The 25,208-nt window shown below is 39.7% G+C and overlaps 1 protein-coding gene across 1 annotated transcript in view; it reads left to right on the top strand.

Annotated features, from left to right (window-relative positions):
- The window catches only part of LOC138083536 (tripartite motif-containing protein 64-like), a 68,364-nt gene extending 49,062 nt beyond the window's left edge, over positions 1-19,302 (top strand). Inside the window, exons 5-7 of the mRNA XM_068977394.1 lie at positions 12,720-12,950; positions 13,406-13,428; positions 19,290-19,302. Coding sequence (XP_068833495.1) covers positions 12,720-12,950; positions 13,406-13,428; positions 19,290-19,302 — 267 coding nt within the window. The remainder of the gene's footprint in view (positions 1-12,719; positions 12,951-13,405; positions 13,429-19,289) is intronic.
- Positions 19,303-25,208: the final 5,906 nt, after the last annotated feature.

Raw genomic sequence — 25,208 nt, forward strand, 5'->3', positions numbered from 1 at the left:
GATGATATACCTAAGGTTATAGTTTACAATGTTTGTCCTTTGAAATGTTGAGTGGCAGATATGACATGATAACTGTTCTACCCCAGTGTAGAAATAGATGAAAGGAACAGATTTCCTTGTACTCACAGATCAAATGGAGTAATGAAGAGAGTCAATTAACAATTCTATACATGACATTTGTGGCACAATCCATTGTGGTAAGTGCTTTTAAGAATAACAATAAAGCCAAGTAATAAAATGTTGTAGTTTTCTTACAAAAAAGTAATTTTGACAAAATTGAATTTTACATATGATCAGAAAAGATTTACTAAGCAGGGTTATGTTTGGGCAGATATTTGCTTGAGGGTAGAAGTCAGGGAGAGATAACTAAATCAACACATCTCAAACTAAACATTATTTTCCCACAGCACACTTGCCATTGTTTATGCTATTGTGTCAACCTTGATATAAAGGGAAGTAAGAGGGCATAGAGAAATTGGAAGCCAGATCTGAAAGTTGAGAAATTCTTTTTTTTTTTTTTTTTTTTATTTTTTTATTTTTTTTTTAAATTTTAAAATCTTTAATTCTCACATGTGTTCCCAAACACGAAACCCCCTCCCACCTCCCTCCCCACAACATCTCCGCGGGTGATCCCCATGCACCAGCCCCAAGCATGCTGTATCCTGTGTCAGACATAGACTGGCGATTCAATTCTAACATGACAGTATACATGATAGAATGCCATTCTCCCAAATCATCCCGCCCTCTCCCTCTCCCTCTGAGTCCAAAAGTCCGTTATACACAGCCGTGTCTTTTTTCCTGTCTTGCATACAGGGTCGTCATTGCCATCTTTCTAAATTCCATATATATGTGTTAGTATACTGTATTGGTGTTTTTCTTTCTGGCTTACTTCACTCTGTATAATCGGCTCCAGTTTCATCCATCTCATCAGAACTGATTCAAATGAATTCTTTTTAACGGCTGAGTAATACTCCATTGTGTACATGTACCAAAGCTTTCTTATCCATTCATCTGCTGATGGACATCTAGGTTGTTTCCATGTCCTGGCTATTATAAACAGTGCTGCGATGAACATTGGGGTACATGTGTCTCTTTCAATTCTGGTTTCCTCGGTGTGTATACCCAGCAGTGGGATTGCTGGGTCATAAGGTAGTTCTATTTGCAATTTTTTAAGGAATCTCCACACTGTTCTCCATAGTGGCTGTACTAGTTTGCATTCCCACCAACAGTGTAGGAGGGTTCCCTTTTCTCCACACCCTCTCCAGCATTTATTGCTTGCAGATTTTTGGATCGCAGCCATTCTGACTGGTGTGAAGTGGTACCTCATTGTGGTTTTGATTTGCATTTCTCTGATAATGAGTGATGTTGAGCATCTTTTCATGTGTTTGTTAGCCATCCGTATGTCTTCTTTGGAGAAATGTCTATTTAGTTCTTTGGCCCATTTTTTGATTGGGTCGTTTATTTTTCTGGAATTGAGCTGCATAAGTTGCTTGTATAATTTTGAGATTAGTTGTTTGTCAGTTGTTTCATTTGCTATTATTTTCTCCCATTCAGAAGGCTGTCTTTTCACCTTGCGTATATTTTCCTTTGTTGTGCAGAAGCTTTTAATTTTAATTAGATCCCATTTGTTTATTTTTGCTTTTATTTCCAGAATTCTGGGAGGTGGATCATAGAGGATCCTGCTGTGATTTATGTCTGAGAGTGTTTTGCCTATATTCTCCTCTAGGAGTTTTATAGTTTCTGGTCTTACATTTAGATCTTTAATCCATTTTGAGTTTATTTTTGTGTGCGGTGTTAGAAAGTGATCTAGTTTCATTCTTTTACAAGTGGTTGACCAGTTTTCCCAGCACCACTTGTTAAAGAGATTGTCTTTACTCCATTGTATATTCTTGCCTCCTTTGTCAAAGATAAGGTGTCCATATGTGTGTGGATTTATCTCTGGGCTTTCTATTTTGTTCCATTGATCTATATTTCTGTCTTTGTGCCAGTACCATACTGTTTTGATGACTGTGGCTTTGTAGTAGAGCCTGAAGTCAGGCAAGTTGATTCCTCCAGTTCCATTCTTCTTTCTCAAGATTGCTTTGGCTATTCGAGGTTTTTTGTATTTCCATACAAATCTTGAAATTATTTGTTCTAGTTCTGTGAAAAATATGGCTGGTAGCTTGATAGGGATTGCGTTGAATTTGTAAATTGCTTTGGGTAGTATACTCATTTTCACTATATTGATTCTTCCAATCCATGAACATGGTATATTTCTCCATCTATTAGTGTCCTCTTTGATTTCTTTCATCAGTGTTTTATAGTTTTCTATATATAGGTCTTTAGTTTCTTTGGGTAGATATATTCCTAAGTATTTTATTCTTTTTGTTGCAATGGTGAATGGAATTGTTTCCTTAATTTCTTTTCCTACTTTCTCATTATTAGTGTATAGGAATGCAAGGGATTTCTGTGTGTTGATTTTATATCCTGCAACTTTACTATATTCATTGATGAGCTAAGGAAAGAAATCTTAAAAATTAGGGCAGAAATAAATGCTAAAGAAACAAAAGAGACCATAGCAAAAATCAACAAGGCCAAAAGCTGGTTCTTTGAAAGGATAAATAAAATTGACAAACCACTAGCCAGACTCATCAAGAAGCAAAGAGAGAAAAATCAAATCAATAAAATTAGAAATGAAAATGGAGAGATCACAACAGACAACACAGAGAAATTCTTAAAGGAAAGTTTAAGAAATAATTACCCACAGATAATGGGAAATGATAGAATTCAAGAGATATTCTTGATGGTAGAGCAATATCAAAAAACAGGAAGCACTTGATGTGTAATGTTAAGAGGATAAAATTTTATTATTTTTTTTTTAATTTTTATTTTTTCTTTATTTTACTTTACAATACTATATTGGTTTTGCCATTTTTGACATGAATCCACCATGGGTGTACATGAGTTCCCAATTCTGAACCCCCTGCCCACCTCCGAGCCCATATCATCTCTCTGGATCCCATGCACCAGCCCCAAGCATCCTGTATCCTGTATCGAACATAGACCGGTGATTCATTTCTTGTATGATAGTATACATGTTTCAGTGCCATTCTCCCAAATCATCCCACCCTCTCCCTCTCCCTCAGAGTCCAAAAGTGCATTCTATATATCTGTGTCACTTTTGCTATCTTGCATACAGGGTTATCATTACCATCTTTCTAAATTCCATATATATGTGTTCAGTTCAGTTCAGTTGCTCAGTCGTGTCCGACTATTTGCGACCCCATGAATCGCAGAACACCAGGCCTCCTTGTCCATCACCATCTCCTGGAGTTCACTCAGACTCACGTCCATCGAGTCCATGATGCCATCCAGCCATCTCATCTTCGGTCATCCCCTTCTCTTCCTGCCCCCAATCCCTCTCAGCATCAGAGTCTTTTCCAATGAGTCAATACTTCGCATGAGGTGGCCAAAGTACTGGAGTTTCAGCTTTAGCATCATTCTTTCCAAAGAAATCCCAGTGTTGATCTCCATCAGAATGGACTGGTTGGATCTCCTTGCAGTCCAAGGGACTCTCAAGAGTCTTCTCCAACACCACAGTTCAAAAGCATCAATTATTCAGCACTCAGCCTTCTTCACAGTCCAACTTTCAGATCCATACATGACCACAGGAAAAAACATAGCCTTGACTAGAGGGACCTTAGTCGGCAAAGTAATGTCTCTGCTTTTGAATATATGTGTTAGTATACTGTATTGGTGTTTTTCTTTCTGGCTTACTCCACTCTGTTTAATCGGCTCCAGTTTCATCCATCTCATTAGAACTGATTCAAATGTATTCTTTTTAATGGCTGAGTAATACTCTATTGTGTATATGGACCACAGCTTTCTTATCCATTCATCTGCTGATGGACATCTAGGTTGTTTCCATGTCCTGGCTATTATAAATAGTGCTGCGATGAACATTAGGGTACATGTGTCACTTTCAATTCTGGTTTCCTCAGTGTGTATGCCCAGCAGTGGGATTGCTGGGTCATAAGGTAGTTCTATTTCCAGTTTTTAAAAGAATCTTCACACTGTTCTCCATAGTGGCTGTACTAGTTTGCACTCCCATCAACAGTGTAGGAGGGTTCCCTTTTCTCACACCTTCTCCAGCATTTATTGCTTGCAGACTTTTGGATCACAGCCATTCTGACTGGTGTGAAAAGGTACTTCATTGTGGTTTTGATTTGCATTTCTCTGATAATGAGTGATGTTGAGCATCTTTCCATGTGTTTGTTAGCCATCTGTATGTCTTCTTTGGAGAAATGTCTGTTTAGTACTTTGGCCCATTTTTTGATCGGGTCATTTATTTTTCTGGAATTGAGCTGCATAAGTTGCTTGTATATTTTTGAGATTAGTTTTTTGTCAGTTGTTTCATTTGCTATTATTTTCTCCCATTCCGAAGGCTGTCTTTTCACCTTGCTTGTAGTTTCCTTTGTTGTGCAGAAGCTTTTAATTTTAATTAGATCCCATTTGTTTATTTTTGCTTTTATTTCCAATATTCTGGGAGGTGGATCGCAGAGGATTCTGCTGTGATTTATGTCGGAGAGTGTTTTGCCTATGTTCTCCTCTAGAAGTTTTATAGTTTCTGGTCTTACATTTAGATCTTTAATCCATTTTGAGTTTATTTTTGTGTGTGGTGTTAGAAAGTGATCTAGTTTCATTCGTTTCAAGTGGTTGCCCAGTTTTCCCAGCACCACTTGTTAAAGACATTGTCTTTTCTCCATTGTATATTCTTGCCTCCTTTGTCGAAGATAAGGTGTCCATAGTTGTGTGGATTTGTCTCTGGGCTTTCTATTTTGTTCCATTGATCTATATTTCTGTCTTTGTGCCAGTACCATACTGTCTTGATGACTGTGGCTTTGTAGTAGAGCCTGAAGTCGGGCAGGTTGATTCCTCCAGTTCCATTCTTCTTTCTCAAGATTGCTTTGGCTATTTGAGGTTTTTTGTATTTCTATACAAATCTTGAATATTTGTTCTAGTTCTGTGAAAAATACCGCTGGTAGCTTGATAGTGATTGCATTGAATCTGTAGATTGGTTTGGGTAGTATCCTCATTTTGACTATATTGATTCATCTGATCCATGAACATTGTATATTTCTCCATCTATTAGTGTCCTTTTTGATTTCTTTCACCAGTGTTTTATAGTTTTCTATATAGAGATCTTTAGTTTCTTTAGGTAGATATATTCCCAAGTATTTTATTCTTTTCGTTGCAATGGTGAATAGAATTGTTTCCTTAATTTCTTTTTCTACTTTCTCATTATTAGTGTATAGGAATGCAAGGGATTCCTGTGTGTTGATTTTATATCCTGTAACTTTACTCTATTCATTGATTAGCTCTAGTAATTTTCTGGTGGAGTCTTTAGTGTTTTCTATGTAGAGGATCATGTCATCTGCAAACAGTGAGAGTTTTACTTCTTCTTTTCCAATTTGGATTCCTTTTAGTTCTTTTTCTGCTCTAACTGCTGTGGCCAGAACTTCCAGAACTATGTTGAATAGTAGCAGTGTAAGTGGGCCCCTTGTCTTGTTCCTGACTTTAGGGGAAATGCTTTCAATTTTTCACCATTGAGGATAATGTTTGCTGTGGGTTTATCATATATAGCTTTTATTATGTTGAGGTATGTTCCTTCTATTCCTGCTTTCTGGAGAGTTTTTATCATAAATGGATGTTGAATTTTGTCAAAGGCCTTCTCTGCATCTATTGAGATAAGCATATGGCTTTTATTTTTCAATTTGTTAATGTGGTGAATTACATTGATTGATTTGCGGATATTGAAGAATCCTTGCATCCCTGGGATAAAGCCCACTTGGTCAGGGTGTATGATCTTTTTAATGTGTTGTTGGATTCTGATTGCTAGAATTTTGTTGAGGATTTTTGCATCTATGTTCATCAGTGATATTGGCCTGTAGTTTTCTTTTTTTGTGACATCTTTGTCAGGTTTTGGTATTAGGGTGATGGTGGCCTCATAGAATGAGTTTGGAAGTTTACCTTCCTCTGCAATTTTATGCAAGAGTTTGAGGAGGATAGGTGTTAGCTCTTCTCGAAATTTTTGGTAGAATTCAGCTGTGAAGCCGTCTGGACCTGGGCTTTTGTTTGCTGGAAGATTTCTGATTACAGTTTCAATTTCCATGCTTGTAATGGGTCTGTTAAGATTTTCTATTTCTTCCTGGTTCAGTTTTGGTAAGTTGTAGTTTTCTAAGAATTTGTCCATTTCTTCCACGTTGTCCATTTTATTGGCATATAATTGCTGATAGTAGTCTTTTATGATCCTTTGTATTTCTGTGTTGTCTGTTGTGATCTCTCCATTTTCATTTCTAATTGTATTGATTTGATTTTTCTCCCTTTGTTTATTGATGAGTCTGGCTAATGGTTTGTCAATTTTATTTATCCTTTCAAAGAACCAGCTTTTGGCTTTGTTGATTTTTGCTATGGTCTCTTTTGTTTATTTTGCATTTATTTCTGCCCTAATTTTTAAGATTTCTTTTCTTCTACTAACTCTGGGGTTGTCCATTTCTTTCTTTTCTAATTGCTTTAGGTGTAGAGTTAGGTTATTTACTTGACTTTTTTCTTGTTTCTTGAGGTATGCCTGTATTGCTATGAACTTTCCTCTTAGCACTGCTTTTATAGTGTCCCACAGGTTTTGGTTGTTGTGTTTTCATTTTCATTTGTTTCTATGCATATTTTGGTTTCTTTTTTGATTTCTTCTGTGATTTGTTGGTTATTCAGAAGCGTGTTGTTCAGCCTCCATATGTTGGAATTTTTAATAGTATTTCTCCTATAATTTAGATCTAATCTTAATGCATTATGGTCCGAAAAGATGCTTGGAATGATTTTGATTTTTTTGAATTTATCAAGTTTAGATTTATGGCCCAGGATGTGATCTATCCTGGAGAAGGTTCTGTGAGCAATTGAGAAAAAGGTGAAATTCATTGTTTGGGGGTGAAATGTCCTATAGATATCAATTAGGTCTAACTGGTCTATTGTATCATTTAAAGTTTGCTTTTCTTTGTTAATTTTCTGTATAATTGATCTGTCCATTGATGTGAGTGGGGTATTAAAGTCTCCCACTATTATTGTGTTATTGTTAATTTCCCCTTTCATACTTGTTAGCATTTGTCTTACATATTGTGGTGCTCCTATGTTGGGTGCATATATATTTATAATTGTTATAACTTCCTCTTGGATTGATCCTTTGATCATTATGTAGTGGCCTTCTTTGTCTCTTTTCACAGCCTTTGTTTTAAAGTCTATTTTATCAGATATGAGTATTGCTACTCCTGCTTTCTTTTGGTCTCTATTTGCATGGAATATCTTTTTCCAGCCCTTCACTTTCAATCTGTATGTGTCCCTTGTTTTGAGGTGGGTATCTTGTAGGCAACATATATAGGGGTCTTGTTTTTGTATCCATTCAGCCAGTCTTTGCCTTTTGGTTGGGGCATTCAATCCATTTATGTTTAAGGTAATTATTGATAAGTATGATCCCGTTGCCAATTACTTTACTGTTTTGGGTTTGGGTTTATACCCCCTTTTTGTGTTTCCTGTCTAGAGAATATCCTTTAGCATTTGTTGGAGACCTGGTTTGGTGGTGCTGAATTCTCTCAGCTTTTGTTTGTCTGTAAAGCTTCTGATTTCTCCTTCATATCTGAATGATATTCTTGCTGGGTACAGTAATCTGGGCTGTAGGTTATTTTCTTTCATCACTTTAAGTATGTCTTGCCATTCCCTCCTGAAGAGTTTCTATTAAAAGATCTGCAGTTATTCTTATGAGAATCCGCTTGTGTGTCATTTGTTGTTTTTCCCTTGCTGCTTTTAATATTTGTTCTTTGTGTTTGATCTTTGTTAATTTGATTAATATGTGTCTTGGGGTGTTTTGCCTTGGGTTTATCCTGTTTGGGACTCTCTGGGTTTCTTGGACTTGGATGATTATTTCCTTCCCCATTTTAGGGAAGTTTTCAACTATTATCTCCTCAGGTATTTTCTCATGGTCTTTCTTTTTGTCTTCTTCTTCAAGGACTCCTATAATTCGAATGTTGGAGCGTTTCATATTGTTCTGGAGGTCTCTGAGATTGTCCTCATTTCTTTTAATTCGTTTTTCTTTTTTTTCTCTCTGATTCATTTATTTCTACCATTCTATCTTCTATTTCACTAATCCTATCTTCTGCCTCCATTATTCTACTATTTGTTGCCTCCAGAGTGTTTCTGATCTCATTTATTGCATTATTCATTATATATTGACTCTTTTTTATTTCTTCTAGGTCCTTGTTAAACCTTTCTTGCATCTTCTCAATCCTTGTCTCTAGGATATTTATCTGTGATTCCATTTTGATTTCAAGATTTTGGATCATTTTCACTATCAATATTTGGAATTATTTCTCAGGTAGATTCCCTATCTCTTCCTCTTTTGTTTGGTTTGGTGGGCATTTCTCCTGTTCCTTTACCTTCTGGATATTCCTCTGTCTCTTCATCTTGGTTATATTGCTGTGTTTGGTGTGGCCTTTCTATATTCTGGGAATTTGTGGAGTTCTCTTTATTATGGAGTTTCCTCACTGTGGGTAGGGTTGTATCAGTGGCTTGTCAAGGTTTCTTAGTTAAGGAGGCTTGTGTTGGAGTTCTGGTGGCTGGAGCTGGATTTCTTCTCTCTGGAGTGCAATGAAGTGACCAGTAATGGGTTATGAGACGTCAGTGGTTTTAGAGTAACTTTGAGCTGACTGTATATTGAAGCTCAGGGGTGTGTTCCTGTATTGCTGGAGAATTTGCATGGTATGTCTTGCTCTGGAACTTATTGGCCCTTGGGTGGTGCTTGGGTTCAGTGTAGGTATGGAGGCATTTGATGAGTTCCTATCAATTAATGTTCCTTGGATTCAGGAGTTCTCTGATATTCTCAGGATTTGGACTTAAGCCTCCCGCTTCTGGTTTACAGTTTTATTTTTACAGTAGCCTCAAGACTTCTCCATCTATACAGCACTGATGATAAAACATCTAGGTTAAAGATGAAAAGTTTCTCCACATTGAGGGACACCCAGAGAGGTCACTGAGATACATGGAGAAGAGAAGAGGAAGGGGGTAGTTAGAGGTGACTGGAATGAGATGACGTGGGATCAAAAGAGGAGAGAGCAAGCTAGCCAGTAATCACTTCCTTATGTGTGCTCCACAGTCTGGACTGCTCAGAGATGTTCACAGAGTTATACAGGAAAGAGGAGAGGGAGGAAGTAGACAGAGGTGGCCAGGAGGATAAAAGAGGGAAATGAAAAGCAGAGAGACAGATCCAGCCAGTAACCAGTTCCCTAAGTGTTCTCCATCGTCTGGAACACACAGAGATTCACAGAGTTGGGTAGAGAAGAGAAGGGGGAGGGAAGAGACAGAGGCCACCTGGTGGAGAAAAAGAAGAGTCCAAAGGAGAAGAAAGTGGTCAAGCCAGTAATCTCACTCTCAGGTAAAATTGGGTACTGAAGATTGGGTTTTTAAATGTACAAAATTAGCAACAAATACCAAAAAGCAAGGTTAAAAATCTAGAGTAGAGATTGGATTTTCAAAAATACAATATTAAAGAAAAGAAGAAGAAGAAGAAAGAAAAAAAAAGCCACAAGAATTATTAAAAAAAACAACCACCACCACAAAAATAGTATATAAGGCATTTGCTTTAAAAACAGAGTCTTTTTTTTTAAGTAATAGTAGGTTATAAAAATAAAAATTAAAGGAGAAATAGAGGACTGAAAAATTTTTTAAAGGTTAAAAAAAAGAAGAGGAAAAAGAAAAGAAAAAACAATCACACAACAATATCAACAACAACAAAAAAAAAGAATGACCATAAAAATAGTAAAGATTTATCTGGCCCTTTCTCTGGTGTTGTGGGCAGTGTGGGGTCACTTCCAAGGCAGTTTCCTCTGTTTAACTTCTTCTGTTTGCTAGTCTCTCCAGTGTCTGATTTCTGCCCTGTCACAGCAGTGAGTAGTAGTGGACACTTTTTTTTTTTCTTTTAGGCTCACTTGTTCAATAGCGCTTAGGTAGGGAGGGATGCTGCAAACAAGTACCACTGGCATGTGCTTGCAGTGTCTCAGCCCCGCTGGGCCTGCCTCTGCTAGTGGCGCACACCACTCAGGCTCTACGTTGCTCCGCCGGGAACCGTCTGAGGCCGGCCCTAGGTTGCATGCACCTCCCCAGTCTAAGCTGCTCAGGCTTGGCGCTCAGGTAGCCCTCAGAGGCACAGATTTGGTTGGGCCTGCGTTTTGTGCCCTTCCCAGATCTGAGTAGCTCAGATGTTTGATGAGCACAGTCGCTGCCACTTATCGCCTTTCCCATCTCTGCTGCTCAGTTTTCTGGGTGTATCGCTGGTGTCCCTTCTCTGGTGGCTGATGACTGTCCAGAACCCCCAGAAGTCTTAGTTAGCAAAGAAGCCTGCTTGTATTTTGGTAGGTAATGTCTCTCTTGGGCTGCAATTGCCCCCTTCCAGCCCTTACAGCTCTGGCTGCCTGTCATCGGAGGGGGATGGTCTGCCACCAGCTATTTCTGTTCCATCCTTTGTTCTGTGCACTGTCCTGGTGGTGTCTTATGTTCGAGCTTTTTGCGTGGTGACTATCCCACAGTCTGGTTTGTCAGCCCAGGTTAGTTCACTCTGGTTACACGTGGGGTGTTCCAGCCTGAATCTTACAAAGCACTGCAGCCCGCACCTCCCGGGCCTCCCTGCCCAGCCCCCACTTGCTAGTGGTGGATGCAGGCATCTGTGCTGCTTCTCCACTGAGGGAGTTACTGTTGGACTCGTAATCTGTTGGTTTTAATTATTTATTTATTTTTCCTTCCTGTTATGTTGCCCTCTGTGCTTCCTAAGGCTCACCACAGACTTGGCAGTGAGAGTGTTTCCTGGTGTTTGGAAACCTCTCTTAAGATTTCCTTCCCAGGATGGAGCTCTCTCCCTACCTCCTTTGTCTCCTTTTTCATCTTTTATATTTTTTCCTACCTGTTTTTGAAGACAATGATCTGCTTTTCTGGTTGCCTGATGTCCTCTACCAGCATTCAGAAGTTGTTTTGTGGAATTTACTCAGCGCTGAAATGTTCTTTTGATGAATTTGTGAGGGAGAAAGTGGTCCCCCTGTCCTATTCGTCCACCATCTTAGGACCACCCCCCAGGATAAAATTTTAAAACTGAGACCTAGATTCTGCTCTGAACGTGGGGCATCATTGAGGATAGAAACAAAGGAGGACGTGCCATTCTGTGTTAAAAAAATATTAGAGTTTGAGAATGTGAACCTTGGAGTTTCTGACAGATATTCTAACACAAATAGGTAGTATGCAACTGGGTGAACGAGGATGGACCTTGCATGAAAGACTTGGTCTGGACAGGAACATTTCACAGTGTTCTGTATATTCTAGGCATGAGATGGATATCACAGTAGTGTTTTAAGGATGAAAAGAAAAACATTTTTACATCATAAGATAACTGGAGGAATCTCTGTACTAATGGGTCAATCAGGGAAAGAAGAACTGGTTAAAGTAGACTGATGGAGGGAAACAAGAAAAGGGGGTTTTTTGAAGCCCAATGTGTATAGGTTTAATAAAGGAAGAATTGGGGTAACAGGATATTCTTAGAAACATGCAGAGTAAAAACTATGTGGACTCAGCAAAGAAGGTTCCTGATAAGAGGAATGTGGTTTCATTAAAGAAGTCCTGGAAATTGAAGAGACTTTGCTGCTTTGATGAAAGGTGGAGTATCGAAAATGAGTACTGTGAAGAACATACACTCATGATCAAAAAATCTGCTCACTGAAAGTAAAGACAATACAAGAGAGAACCCAGTGAAAACTTTGGTCAATTGTGTATGTCTTGTTTTTCTTAAGTGTGAATCATTTTTAAAGTTCAAAAGAAAGAAGAAAAATAGAAAGTGGAAAAAAAAAAAAAAACGGAGGGGAAGTGGGGGAGAAGATGGGAATTAAGACTAGAAGGTAGTTGTCTGTTGACCGGTGTCTCTTAGGATAGGGTGGAAGCCAGTTAAGGCGTGGAGTGTACAGCATCAGACAGGCGAGTCACGCTGCACTCATGTGCACGAGGTTCTGCTTTGCATACAGTTTGTGGACCTGAAAGCAAATATTTTAGAAAGATGTTATCTAATTCTGTGAATATTTGCTATTATTTCTTTATAGCAAAGAGTCAGTCTATAGGTAAATACGTGAGGATAAGATAGACTCAGTAGTTTTAGTCATTAGTGTACCCCATATATTATATAAAACAATTATTAAATCACAAATTCACGTTTTTAAGAAGTATGAATATTTGTGGCAATGTTTAGAGTCAAAATGTTGATTTCAGGTTCAATGAAATAAAAAGCAACTGTGTGTTAAGTACTTTCAGTCGTGTTCAACTTTGTGCCATCCTATGGACTGTGTGGCCTGCCAGGCTCCTCTGTCCTTTGGGATTCTCTTGGCAAGAATACTGGAGGGAGTTGCCATGCTCTCCTCCAGGGGATCTTCCCCACCCAGGGATCAAACCCATATCTCTTACATCTCCTGCATGTCAGGCAGCTTCTTTAGAGCCACCTGGAAAGTGCCCCCCCACACACACCCCTGCTTTAAAAAGCAACTAGAACAAAACAAAAATGTATTCCCAGATTTTTTTTTTTAATGAACATACCAAAATTTCTAAATGTTAGAAGATAAATAGTGGGTAACAGTCATGGATGTGACCTGATTAATTCATTGTCACCCCAGAGTTACGTGAGTACATGGAAGAAGATGAAACAGACTGAATATCGGAAGGTGTTTCACTTAGTCGACCATGAAGAGAAGCATCATTTAGAGAAAACAGAAGAGGAAAGCAAAGAGATTTTTCAACAACTCAGAGAAAGTCAACACAATATGGACCTGAAGCAGAAACTTTTAAGGCAGATATATGAGGAGCTCAAGGATTTGTGCCATAAGCCAGACATGGAGCTGATCCAGGTAAGGATGGAGGACTGGATAATACCCACCTCTTCTTTGCCTTCAATCTAGTGTTTGAAATCATGTTTTCTGTTGCTACGATAGGAGTTTTATCTGTCCAAGTAATGCTAATGACCGAGAGCCCTTCTTGCCAAACACAAGAACAGCAAAGCTTCATGGAGAAGTAGGCAAAGAAATCCTCAAGAACAATTCTTCTTAAATTCTCCTAATATACATTTGATTACTGAACAACTGCCACAGAAAAGGTGTTTAAAGATGTATGGATTGGTACCTGGACCTGGCAATAATGAGAAATTTGGGAATTCCTGTAACTCGTTTCCCTTCCTGTTTCTGTGTACGTGATACAATTTACTGAAATTTGAGTTAACCCATCCTTGGAAATGAGAAACTAAATCTTCACTGTGAATCTTGTGAAGTATATTAACATGTTATATTTTTTGTTTCTCTCTGTACAGCATTATGAAAACATGTCCAAAAGGTAAGTTGTCCTCGTTTTCAAGTTTTGATAATTGTAACTGTGATCAGTCAGTTGATGCTAAAATGGGAGCATGAGTTATCAGGACACTAAAACCTCTTTCTGGATGTATTTAGATTCCCCTTTCTCCAAAGGTAGAGTTTTGCGTGTTGCTTTACCCTCAGTAGAGCTGGGCAGGGGAATTAATTGCAGGATTTTGTGCAAAGATCTCATGACAACAACTACCATTGCTGATTTTAATTTTTAGAAAAAGAAAAACACAGAGGGAATGTACCCAAAGTTATGACAGAATAATGTGCAAGAAATAAGGATTTTATAGAAAACTAATGTGGAATCAGGGAGAGAATGGGCCAATAGAGGATCATCCGGGTGCAGGGTTTCCATGTGCAGCGCATGGGGAGGTGAAAATGAAAGACTCGATGATGCCTTCAGGAAAACTGGGTCCCAGGAATTGGGATTGCTACCCAAGCTAAGCTCCTCAACCACTAGCTGTGGTTGTATAGACACTGAGCATTTTTGTGGTGACTAGAGTGAATTAAAAGTCAGAGTGCCCCTCTTGAAATTCCTTCATTTCAAGTCATTTTATGTAGCCCTGAGATTGGCTGCAAGGAATCAGATTTGGTCATGACTGATTTGAATTGGATGCTAGGATTGCAGTGTTAGCAAATGGGATAGAATTTTATTGCATTTTCATAAAATAAATTGCCACTGGTCACATTCTGTAGATTGGGGAATTACTTTTATGGCCCTGGAATCTAACTATGAAAATGGAAATCCACAGAAGTGTGTAGACATAATTATTGTGATGAAAATATGAGCTCCAAAAGAGAAACGAAGTATCCTTTCTTGCAGAGGTGACTCAGTGCAGCTGCACATGCCCCGGCCTGTAGTCCCACAGCTCAGTTCGTGGCCCATCCCTGGACTCATAGACTGGCTCAACCAATTCCAAGGTAATAGGCAGCCTTCTGGTGGGGGTGGTATACACTGGCCTCTGTTACTGTCCTATGGATTACCTTTCCCCATTTTCCAATCTGTGGACTACGCTGGAAATTTTAATATCCACACTTACCCTTATAGGAGAATATTGTATATGGAATAAAACTAAATGGCATCTGGAAAAAAAGACATTTATAATGAGAGGTAGTAAGCTATCTTCCATGGTGATTCAGACGGAAAGAGTCTGCCTGCAATGAAGAAAACCTAGGTTTGATCCCTGGGTTGGGAAGATGCCCTGGAGGAGGGGATGGCAACCTACTCCAGGGTTCTTGCCTGGAGAATCCCCATGGACAGAGGAGCTGGCATGCTACAGTCCATGGGGTTGCAAAGAGTAAGACACGACTGAGCAACTAAGCACAACACAGTAAGCTATCTGGGGGGGGGGTAAACAATAGGAATAGATAATTGACACTTGCAGCAGACTGAGGGATAGTGTTGACTGTTCACATGAAGCATGTGACTCTGCAAGTACATTCAGTACATCCCAAGTTTTAGGTAAGGGAGGTTATCAATGGTTGTGAGATGCTTAGAGAGTTTTAAGCCGGATTATAAAACTTTTTGTAATAAATACAAAGCATACTTCACTCACATCACACAAAAATCCAACCCTGGGATTTCTTTGGAAGGAATGATGCTAAAACTGAAACTCCAGTACTTTGGCCACCTCATGAGAAGAGTTGACTCATTGGAAAAGACTTTGGTGCTGGGAGGGATTGGGGGCAGGAGGAGAAGGGGACGACCAAGGATGAGATAGTTGGATGGCATCACGGACTCGATGGACATGAGTCTGAGTGAACTCCGGGAGATGGTGATGAACAGGGAGGCCTGGAGTGCTGCGATTCACGGGGTCGCAAAGAGCTGGACATGACTGAGCGACTGAACTGAACTGAGCTGAGTGGTAAAGTTTATTATAAACATAAAAGGAAATTTTATACACCGTTTATACATAACATTGGCAAAGTAAGCTGACCACTTCTTTTGTCAGAAGATTTTTCCCTTTTCTTTTCAAGGTATGCTGGCAGAAAATTCTCACAAAGAAACCACTTCAAAAAATAAAAGTTTTTTGTTTCAATTTAATTTTTGATGCTCTAGTGGAAATTTCTTGTTGTCAGGAAAAGTGATCAGAGTTTAATTACTATTATTTTTATTAGTGTGTATTTTCTGTGGAGATCGCAAGCTACTTTTGCTTCTGACAGTGAAGTTTTAATTAATTGCCAATTTCAAATGTTCCAGGGAAAATAATAACCAAAACATAGCAGTAGGTCTCATAAACACAAATTATGACTGCTCCCATTTGGTCTGGCTCAATTCTTCTTCTCATGAAGACAGACCTATAGATCTTGGATTGCAAAAGATTCCTCAAGTTCTCTTGCTGTTCTGCCTCCAATTTCTAGTCATATGTTAGGAAACTCAGACACTCTACAGAGCTCATGTCCATCAGGAATTTATAACACTAGTTGCTAATGTAACTTCCTTCTTCCTGCAGTGTACATTGCATTGGATAATGAAAGAGTCACTAGTCATGTCCCTGTGTTTGAAGATCTGAGATGCGTTCAGGCTGGTCCTGATTGTCCTGGGGTCGACTACACTCCACCAAGATCTAAGTATTTTCTTGCCTGGGGAGCTGAGTCATTCACTTCTGGTCAGCACTACTGGGAGGTGGATGTGGCGGGCTGTTGCAACTGGGCCATTGGATTTTGTAATGATTCTTGGATGAGAGACAGTGACATGGTCCTTGACTCAGAGGGAATTTTTCTGCTTCTTTGTATCAGAGAGAACAATCAGTGCAGTTTCTTTACTGCCTCCCCACTATCACCTCAATATGTCAGAAAGACTCTAGGCCATGTTGGGGTGTTTCTGGATTATGATGGTGGTGTCCTGAGCTTTGTGAATGTGGCCAGAAGTGCCCTCATTTGTAGTTTCCTCTCCTGCTCCTTCTCTTCTCCTCTCAAACCTTTTCTGTGCTCTGGATACCTATAATCAAGGGCACTTTAGAAATTTGAAAACAGGTATCAGAAATGTCAATAATGGGCATCACTGATTTGTCTCTGTATGATTTTCTGTAATTTCACCTTCCTTTATGAAATATATTGATTTATTTTTAAAGGTTTGATATGTTAACTGTATAAATTTGTATAAATTTTTAAATAAAAATGATATCTGTAATTTCACCTTCCTTTATGAAATATATTGATTTATTTTTAAAGGTTTGATATGTTAACTGTATAAATTTGTATAAATTTTTAAATAAAAATGACATATCTTGGAATACTGTATGCTCATTATTCTACATCTTGTCTGCTCCTTTGATTTCTAAGGTAACTGGATGTCAAAAATCACCTTGCTCTGTTTACCCAGCTTAGTGGGATAAGGCAGAATTGGAGTTCTCATTTCCCTGCTGTACATATTACTTCATCAAGTCTCAGTTTTAAAATCTCTTTCTCATGATGTTATTTATAAAGCTTCTGAACTAGATGACAGCATCTTGTTGGGTTGACTCAGAACATCTTACATATTTCTTTGTAAAATTTACAACCTAATATTGTTCATCCCATCTAGTTTCCCCTCTATTAGAAGGTTTGTGTCTGAAACATGTACAGATAAATCCCAAATAAGTAATATAAACCTACCTGCTTGAAATAAATCTGCTTTAACAAGTTAATAGGTGTACAAACTCATAACAAAAAGATGTTTCATCAATATTAAAGTGACTTATTATATGTTCAGTTCAGTCTCTCATTTGTGTCTGACTCTTTGTGACCCCATGAACCACAGCATGACAGGCCTCCCTATCCAGCACCAACTGCCGGAGTATACCCAAACCCATGTCCATTGAGTCAGTGATGCCATCCAACCATCTCATCCTATGTCATCCCCTTCTCCTCCTGCCCTCAATCTTTCCCAGACCAGTGTCTTTTCCAATGAGTCAGCTCTTTGCATCAGGTGGCCAAAGTATTAGAGTTTCAGCTTCAGCATCAGTCCTTCCAATGAACACCCAAGACTGATTTCCTTTAGGATGGACGGGTTGGATGTCCTTGCAGTCCAAGGGACTCTCAATAATCTCCAACACCACAGTTCAAAAGCATTAGTTCTTCGGCACTGAGCTTTCTTTATAGTTCAACTGTCACATCCATACATGACCACTGGAAAAACCATAGCCTTGACTAGATGGACCTTTGTTGACAAAATAATGTCTCTGCTTTTTAATATGCTGTCTAGGTTGGTCATAACTTTCCTTCCAAGGAGTAAGTGTCTTTTAATTTCATGGCTGCAATCACAATCTGCAGTGGTTTTGGAGCCCCCCAAAATAAAGTCAGCCACTGTTTCCACTGTTTCCCCATCTATTTCCCATGAAGTGAAGGGACCAGATGCCATGATCTTCGTTTTCTGAATGTTGAGCTTTAAGCCAACTGTTTCACTCTCCTCTTTCACTTTCAACAAGAGGCTCTTTAGTTATTCTTCACTTTCTGCCACAAGGGTGGTGTCATCTGCATATCTGAGGTTATTGATATTTCTCCCAGCAATCTTGATTCCAGCTTGTGCTTCCTCCAGCCCCGAATTTCTCATGATGTACTCTGCATATAAGTTAAATAAGGAAGGTGACAATATACAGCCTTGACGTACTCCTTTTTCTATTTGGAACCAGTCTGTTGTTCCATGTCCAGTTCTAGCTGTTACTTCCTGACCTGCATACAGGTTTTCAAGAGGCAGGTCAGGTGGTCTGGTTTTCCCATCTCCTTCAGAATTTTCCACCATTTATTGTGATCCACACAGTCAAAGGCTTTGGCATAGTCAATAAAGCAGAAATAGATGTTTTTCTGGAACTCTCTTGCTTTTTTGATGATCCAATGGATGTTGGCAATTTGATCTCTGCTTTTTCTAAAACCAGCTTGAACATTCAGAAGTTCATGGTTCACGTATTGCTGAAGCCTGGCTTGGAGAATTTTGAGCACTACTTTACTAGCGTGTGAGATGAGTGCAATTGTGTGGTAGTTCGAGCATTCTTTGCCTTTCTTTGGGATTGGGATGAAAACTGACCTTTTCCAGTCCTGTGGGCACTGCTGAGCTTTCCAAATTTGCTGACATATTGAGTGCAGCACTTTCACAGCATCATCTCCTAGGATTTGAAATAGCTCAACTGGAATTCCATCACCTCCACTAGCTTTGTTCATAGTGATGCTTCCTAAGGCCCACTTGACTTCACATTCTAGGATGTCTGGCTCTAGGTGAGTGTGAGTGATCACACCATGGTGATTGTCTGGGACATGAAGTTTGTTTTTTGTTGTTGTTGTTGTACAGTTCTTCTGTGTATTCTTGCCACTTCTTCTTAATATCTTCTGCTTCTTATTACATGTAGCCAATAGCAGATGGAAAAAAGTGAAATTGGTTACCTTTAAAATTCATAAGATAAAGAAATTCTCTATCACAGACAGTTAAATGTTAATATATATATTAACAGAATGACACAGACAGAGAAAATAAGATGGGATACCTTGGAAATTTCAGAAATTTTAATGGAGAGACCTCAAGACACAGGAATCTTGAAAGTTCACTTACTAGAATAGACTGTAAAACTTTTTGCAGTGTAAAATAAAAAATAAAGAAGAAAAAGAAAATTGTATTTTAAAAAATTTTTAAGTTAATAAAATCTTAAAAGTTTCAATATAATAATACATTACTACAATATGATTTATATAATTCATAAACACCACATGATCCACCAAATCCACCTCTATTTTTTGAAGAAAACAAAAAGACCAGCTGGAAAAAGATAACACGTACTGCAATGTTCATTGTAGTGAATTTGATTCCCCATGTCCCTTTACCAGAAATTAGTCTGGGCTTTTTCCTCTCCTCCTGTGTTGCAGATGTCTGTCTTGAAGGAGTCAATGGGTAATAAATTGCTACCTATGTTTTTAAGATTCCAGTTCAGGGCTTCCCTGGTGGGGCTCAGTGGTAAAAATAATCTACCTGCCAATGCAGGGGGCACGTGTTTGATCCCTGATCCAGGAAGATCTCACATGCCCTGGAGGAGCTAAACCTGAGCACCACAGCTATTGAGTCTGTGGTCTGGAGCCTAGAAGCTGCAACTACTGAGCCCACATATCACAGCTACTGGAGCCGGAGCATCCTAGAGCCTGGGCTCCACACTCAGAGAAGCCACAGCAATGAGAAGCCTGAGCACAGAAACTAGACTCGCCCCTGCTCGATGTATCTAGAGAAAAGCCTGCTCAGCAACAAAGACCCAGTGCACCCCTAAATAAATGAATTAATAAAATTATTTAAAAGATAAGATTCAAATGGATAAATTTACTCTAGTGCACAGGCTAATTTTCCCCAGATAGCATTAAACGAAAGGCAGGTCTGGCTGCTCACCACTTGAAAGGCAATACTCCAGAGGCAAGGCTAGTTGAAAGGAAAGATTGCTTTACTTTGGAGACCAGCAACTGCTGGAGCAATCCTGTATGTCCAAAGGCCCATTCCCTGCTGACAGTCTGTAAGCAAGAACTTTTAAATGGGGAGTTCCATGGGGTATATAGGAGAAAGGAGGGGCCTCCATGCAGAAACAGCACACAGACCACTCTAAAGGCAGAGAGTGAAGAAGAACTAAGAGCCTCTTAAGAGTTCTAAGAGGAACTAAGAGGGTGAAAGAGAAGAGTGAAAAAGCTGGCTTAAAACTCAACATTCAAAAAAGAAAGGTCATGGCATCTGGTCCCATCACTTCATGGCAAATAGAAGGGGGGAAAGTGGAAAACAGTGACAGATTTTATTTTCTTGGGCTCCGACATCACTGTGGACAGTGACTGCAGCTATGAAATTAAAAGATGTTTTCTCCTAGGAAGAACAGCTATGACAAACCTAGATTGAGTATTAAAAAGCAGAGACATCACTTTGCCAACAAAGGTCCATGTAGTCAAAGTGATGGTTTTCCCAGTAATTATGTACAAATGTAAGAAGGCGTGCATGCTAACTTGCTTCAGTTATATCTCTTCAGTTATATCACTCTTTGTGACCCTGTGGACTGTGTAGCCCGCCAGGGTCCTCTGTCCATGGGATTCTCCAGGTAAGAATACTGGAGTAAGTTGTCGTTTCCTCCTCCAGGGGATCTTCCCAACCCAGGGATTGAACTTGCATCCCTTACACTTCCTGCATTGGCAGGCAAATTGTTTCCCACTAGTGCCACCTGGGAAGCTCCACAAATGTGAGTTAGGCCATAAAGCAGGCTGAGTGCTGAAAAGTTAATGATTTCAAATTGTGGTGCTGGAGAAGATTCTTGAGAGTCCCTTGGACTGTAAGGAGATCCAGGCAGTCCATCCTAAAGGAAATCAGTCCTGAATATTCATTGGAAGGACTGATGTTGAAGTTGAAACTCTAATACTTTGGCCACCTGATGTGAAGAACTGACTCATTGGAAAAGACGCTGACGCTGGGAAAGATTGAAGGCAGGAGGAGAAGGGGATGACAGAGGATGAGATGGTTGGATGGCATCACCAAATCAATGGACATCTGTTTAAGTAAACTTCAGTAATTGGTGATGGACAGGGAGGCCTAGTGTGCTGCAGTCCATGGAGTCAGAAAGAGTTGGACACGAATGAGCGACTGAACTGAACTGATGCTGAAGTTGATGCTCCAATACTTTGGCCATCTGATGCAAAAAGCCAACTCTTTGGAAAAGACCCTGATGCTGGGAAAGATCGAAAGCAAAGGGGAAAGAAGCAGCAGAGGATGAGATGGTTAGATAGCATCACCTACTCAACGGACATGAATTTGAGCAAACTCTGGCAGAAAGTGGAGGACAGAGGAGCCTGGTGTGCTATAGTCCATGGGGTTGCCAAGAATTCGACACAACTTAGTGAATAAACAACAACAACATGTCATGGACAGTCTGGTAATCAGGCAGTTAACTTCTTCCATCAAGTGGGAATTTTAGTTTCTACAAAACTGCTCAAAGCATATGGATCAGAATATTATTTGTAGTCTTTGAAGAGGTCCTTGACTTTGCTTAATGACTAAACTATTATTATTTTATCTTGTTTCATTGTTTTCCCTTTGTTTCTGGATTTTCTCATTTCTTTGATTAAATTTATATTTTGGTTAAAGTTTTTCTAGAGACAAAAGGCGGGCTAAGGACATTGGAGGCAGGAGAAAGGATCATAGGGTCTTGCTCTGTTTCAGTAGCAGGTGAGAGAGGCAAGTACCTCTGAGAATCAGGTCAGTGGAAGCAGACAAGAGAAAAATTAGAAAGATACTCTAAGAATGATGCAAATGTATCTGGTGTTTGTGCATGAGAAAAAGGTTTGATGAAACATTTTCAGGTGAATATGTATGACATTCGTAAACACTATGATGAAACATAAAGAGGAGCTCTTTTTAAATTTTTGTTTTTATTATAATTGGAGGCTAATTACTTTACAACATTGTAGTGGTTTTTGCCATACATTGACATGAATCAGCCGTGAGTGCACATCTGTTCCCAATCCTGAGGAATCTCTGCAGGAATGAGTCAGCACTGCTCTCCATGTACCAGTCTGTGAACTCAGAATTCAATCCAGGAGCCATCACTAGACTGAGGGACAGACTCAACCATTTCCAAGATAATGTAGCCCATTGGTGAAAGCACACATCCCTGTCCTTCGAACATGGTTTTGCATTGGCAATCTTAACCACTGTGTTCAGTTCAGTCACTCTGATGCGCTTCCCTGGTAGCTCAAATGGTAAAGAATCTGTCTGCAATTCTGGAGACTGGGGTTCAATCCCTGGGTTGGGAAGATCCCCTGGAGGAGGACATGCACCCACTCCACTATTCTTGCCTGGAGAATCCACATGGACAGAGGAGCCTGGAGGGCTACAGTCCAATGGAGTCTCAAAGAGTGGGACACAACTGATCGACTTAGCACAGCAAACAGTAACTCGGATAAGGTATTTCACATTTAAAAATATTTCCCCTAAACATTTCTCAGTAGTTAAATTTGTTACAATGAACACTACAGTTGATATACGAATAAAAATAACTATGCATAGCAATTTTTATGAACAAGAAAATGATACAAGTTGGTGACTGAAGGAAAACTATGTAAAGCCAGACCTGGAGGACAACTGGAAGAGGGGAAAACCAGACCTCCTCCGTGACAGGGAGTGAAAGGCAGAAAATCACTAGTAGGGAATCTCTTCTAAGGAGATGCATTTAAGTTTTTCTTTTCAGGGTAAGTTTTCTCAACTACCATCTCATAATAATCCTGACAATGTGATGACCGGGTATTTCAGTCTAAGAATAGTCACTTTCTCCCCCAACCCAAAGACGCAGTGGAGGTAACTCATGTTACTAAGGACTTGCAGCGATGCACAGGTCATGAACTTCCTTGTGGCCTGAAAAGCAACCAGAGAGAAGTAGCCATGATCCCCCTTCCCCTTTATAATCTCAGAGTTTTTAGGAATTGTCTAGTGGGGTTAGATACCATTTCTTCAGCAGATATGCTGGTAGTGCCTGAGTCTGATATTTTTTCCAATCAGAACTGTCCAGCAAGTCTTTGTTTTTTGGTTTTTAGTGTGTGTGGTTTTTTTTTTTTTTTTAATCTAGGAAAATTCTACATGGAGTCACTCTATTATGTCAAAGACAACTGCCACTTTGAAATTGAGTTTTACTGGATTCTTCTCTTGTTTTCACAGTGCTAAGTTTCCTAAAATAACAAACTCACCAACTCCAGTCACAGGCTGTTTGACAATGTGAGAAGTTGAAGGTGTAGACATGACCATCAAGATGCATCTTTGAATTCTGAAAGGTCTAACTAGTTTGCTGTGGGAGCGACCAAGGGGAAAGCTGTCTAGAAAATATCACTGGGTGCAGAATGTAGTGGGTTCCTGGTACCGAGGTCCAGGTGTGGCACACAGACATTCAGTTTCTTACAGTGTCAAGGATGGCATTCTTCATATTCTTTGAACCATCCTTCACGTGTTTTCTCCTTACACAGAGAAACTTCTGGGCAGGATTGGTGTGTTCCTTGATACTGAAGGTAGAGGTTTCACTTTTTTCAGTGTTGCCAAGTGTCCCCTTATACTCCGCTTAGTCATCCAGTTTCTGTGTCAGGCCTTATTTTTAAACTGGACACAGACTTTGAGGAATAAAACAGGGAACAATGCAATCAAAAGCCATGCTACTAAATCAATCTCTTTCTGTATATCATTTTCCTGAGAAATTCTATGCGAAATACTATAGGATGTTTTTGTTGGCTTATTTTTGTGAATATAAGATTCTGATAGGCAGCACAGTACAGTGCAGTTACAGAGGGTGATGGTCCTTCCCTGGCTGGAGTGGTCTCAGACCCCTCTCATCCTGTGTCCTATCCCATCCCTTGAATCAGGAGTGCAGGAGGTGGACATGGAGAATGGAATTACAGGACCAGAGGTTCAGCAGGTTTGCACAGTGAGGCACAGCCAGAAATTAGGTAGAATAGCAACTGGAATGTGGGGGAAATACTGGGAGCAGCTTTAGCAAAGGAGTCAGAGCCCTGGGTGTGGTGGGCGTGGCAGGGAGGGCAGTGATTCCAATCAGTCTTTCCCAGTATTTCTGGTCTCACCAGATACACACACACAAACACACACACACACACACACACAGATCACACTTGTGGATTCTTCTCCTGGTTGCACTAGAATCATGGAACGATGTGGTCCAGAATTTCTGTAGAGTTTATGCTTCTTAGGCCAAGGGAGCCACGGAAAATTCTTGTAACCTATCTTGTGGCCAGAACTCTCAGCCTTGTCATCTGCCATTTGTCTGGTATCTAAGGACCCCACAGCCCAAACCGGAAGTCAGAGTACGTGGGATTTATTGAAAAGCTGCTGGGAGGATAACTGGAGTCAGCATGGCTGTCAGCAGCATTTGCAGATACTATGTAAATTATCAACTAAGAAGGATGGTAATCTGTACTGTTCTATTGTTATTATTTAGGTCTTGTAGAATAAAGCTGGGCTTCCCAGATAGCTCAGTTGGTAAAGAACCCACCTGCAGTGCAAGAGACCCCAGTTCAATTCCTGGGTCAGGAAGATTGGCTTGAGAAGGGATAGGCTATCCACTTCAGTATTCTTGGGCTTCCTTTGTGGCTCAGCTGGTAAAGTTAACCATTTTTTCTAGATACATAATGAATGTTAACACTTTAGCTTTTACTTGGCATAAAATTTTAACTCCCTCAAGATGGATTTGAATTTACCTATGAGAAAATTGACATTTGGTTGCTAACATGAGTTCATTTATGCATCCAATGAGAGGGTTGTTGTTTAAAGAAAGAAATAACAAACAAAAATATATCACTGGATATATAAATATATATCACAGTGCTTATTTGTTATATTTTAAAACACAAAACATTTTGTTTCATTTACTTTTCTATTTTCTTCAGGAAAATATGTAGCTACATGTTTAAAAGACATCTATGCAAAGACATTGAGCAACTCAAGGTTAAGTGTCATCATGTAGATCCTGGGCAGGTGAAGATCAAGTTCAACAGGAAGGTAGGCACCGTTCCTTGTCCCCCAGCCAGGTACCTGAGAGAGCCTGGTTCTGACAATTCCAGCTCTAGGCTCAGTGGTAATGAGGAACGTCACCTCTCCTGAAGCAAAGCATGGAGAGGCCCACTTCTCTGAAGCCCCCTGGACAGGACACGGTAACAAGTAAGAGGAGCCAGAGGACTGGGGACGCAGCTCTTTCAGCCGCAGGGTCTCAGACTGCTTCCAGGGCCTGGTGGCAGGAGAGACTTCCGTTTTCCCAAGGACTGGATCTCAAGGGGGTC

This window comes from Capricornis sumatraensis, chromosome 8 (genome assembly GCF_032405125.1).
Source record: "Capricornis sumatraensis isolate serow.1 chromosome 8, serow.2, whole genome shotgun sequence".
Classification (NCBI taxonomy): domain Eukaryota; kingdom Metazoa; phylum Chordata; class Mammalia; order Artiodactyla; family Bovidae; genus Capricornis; species Capricornis sumatraensis.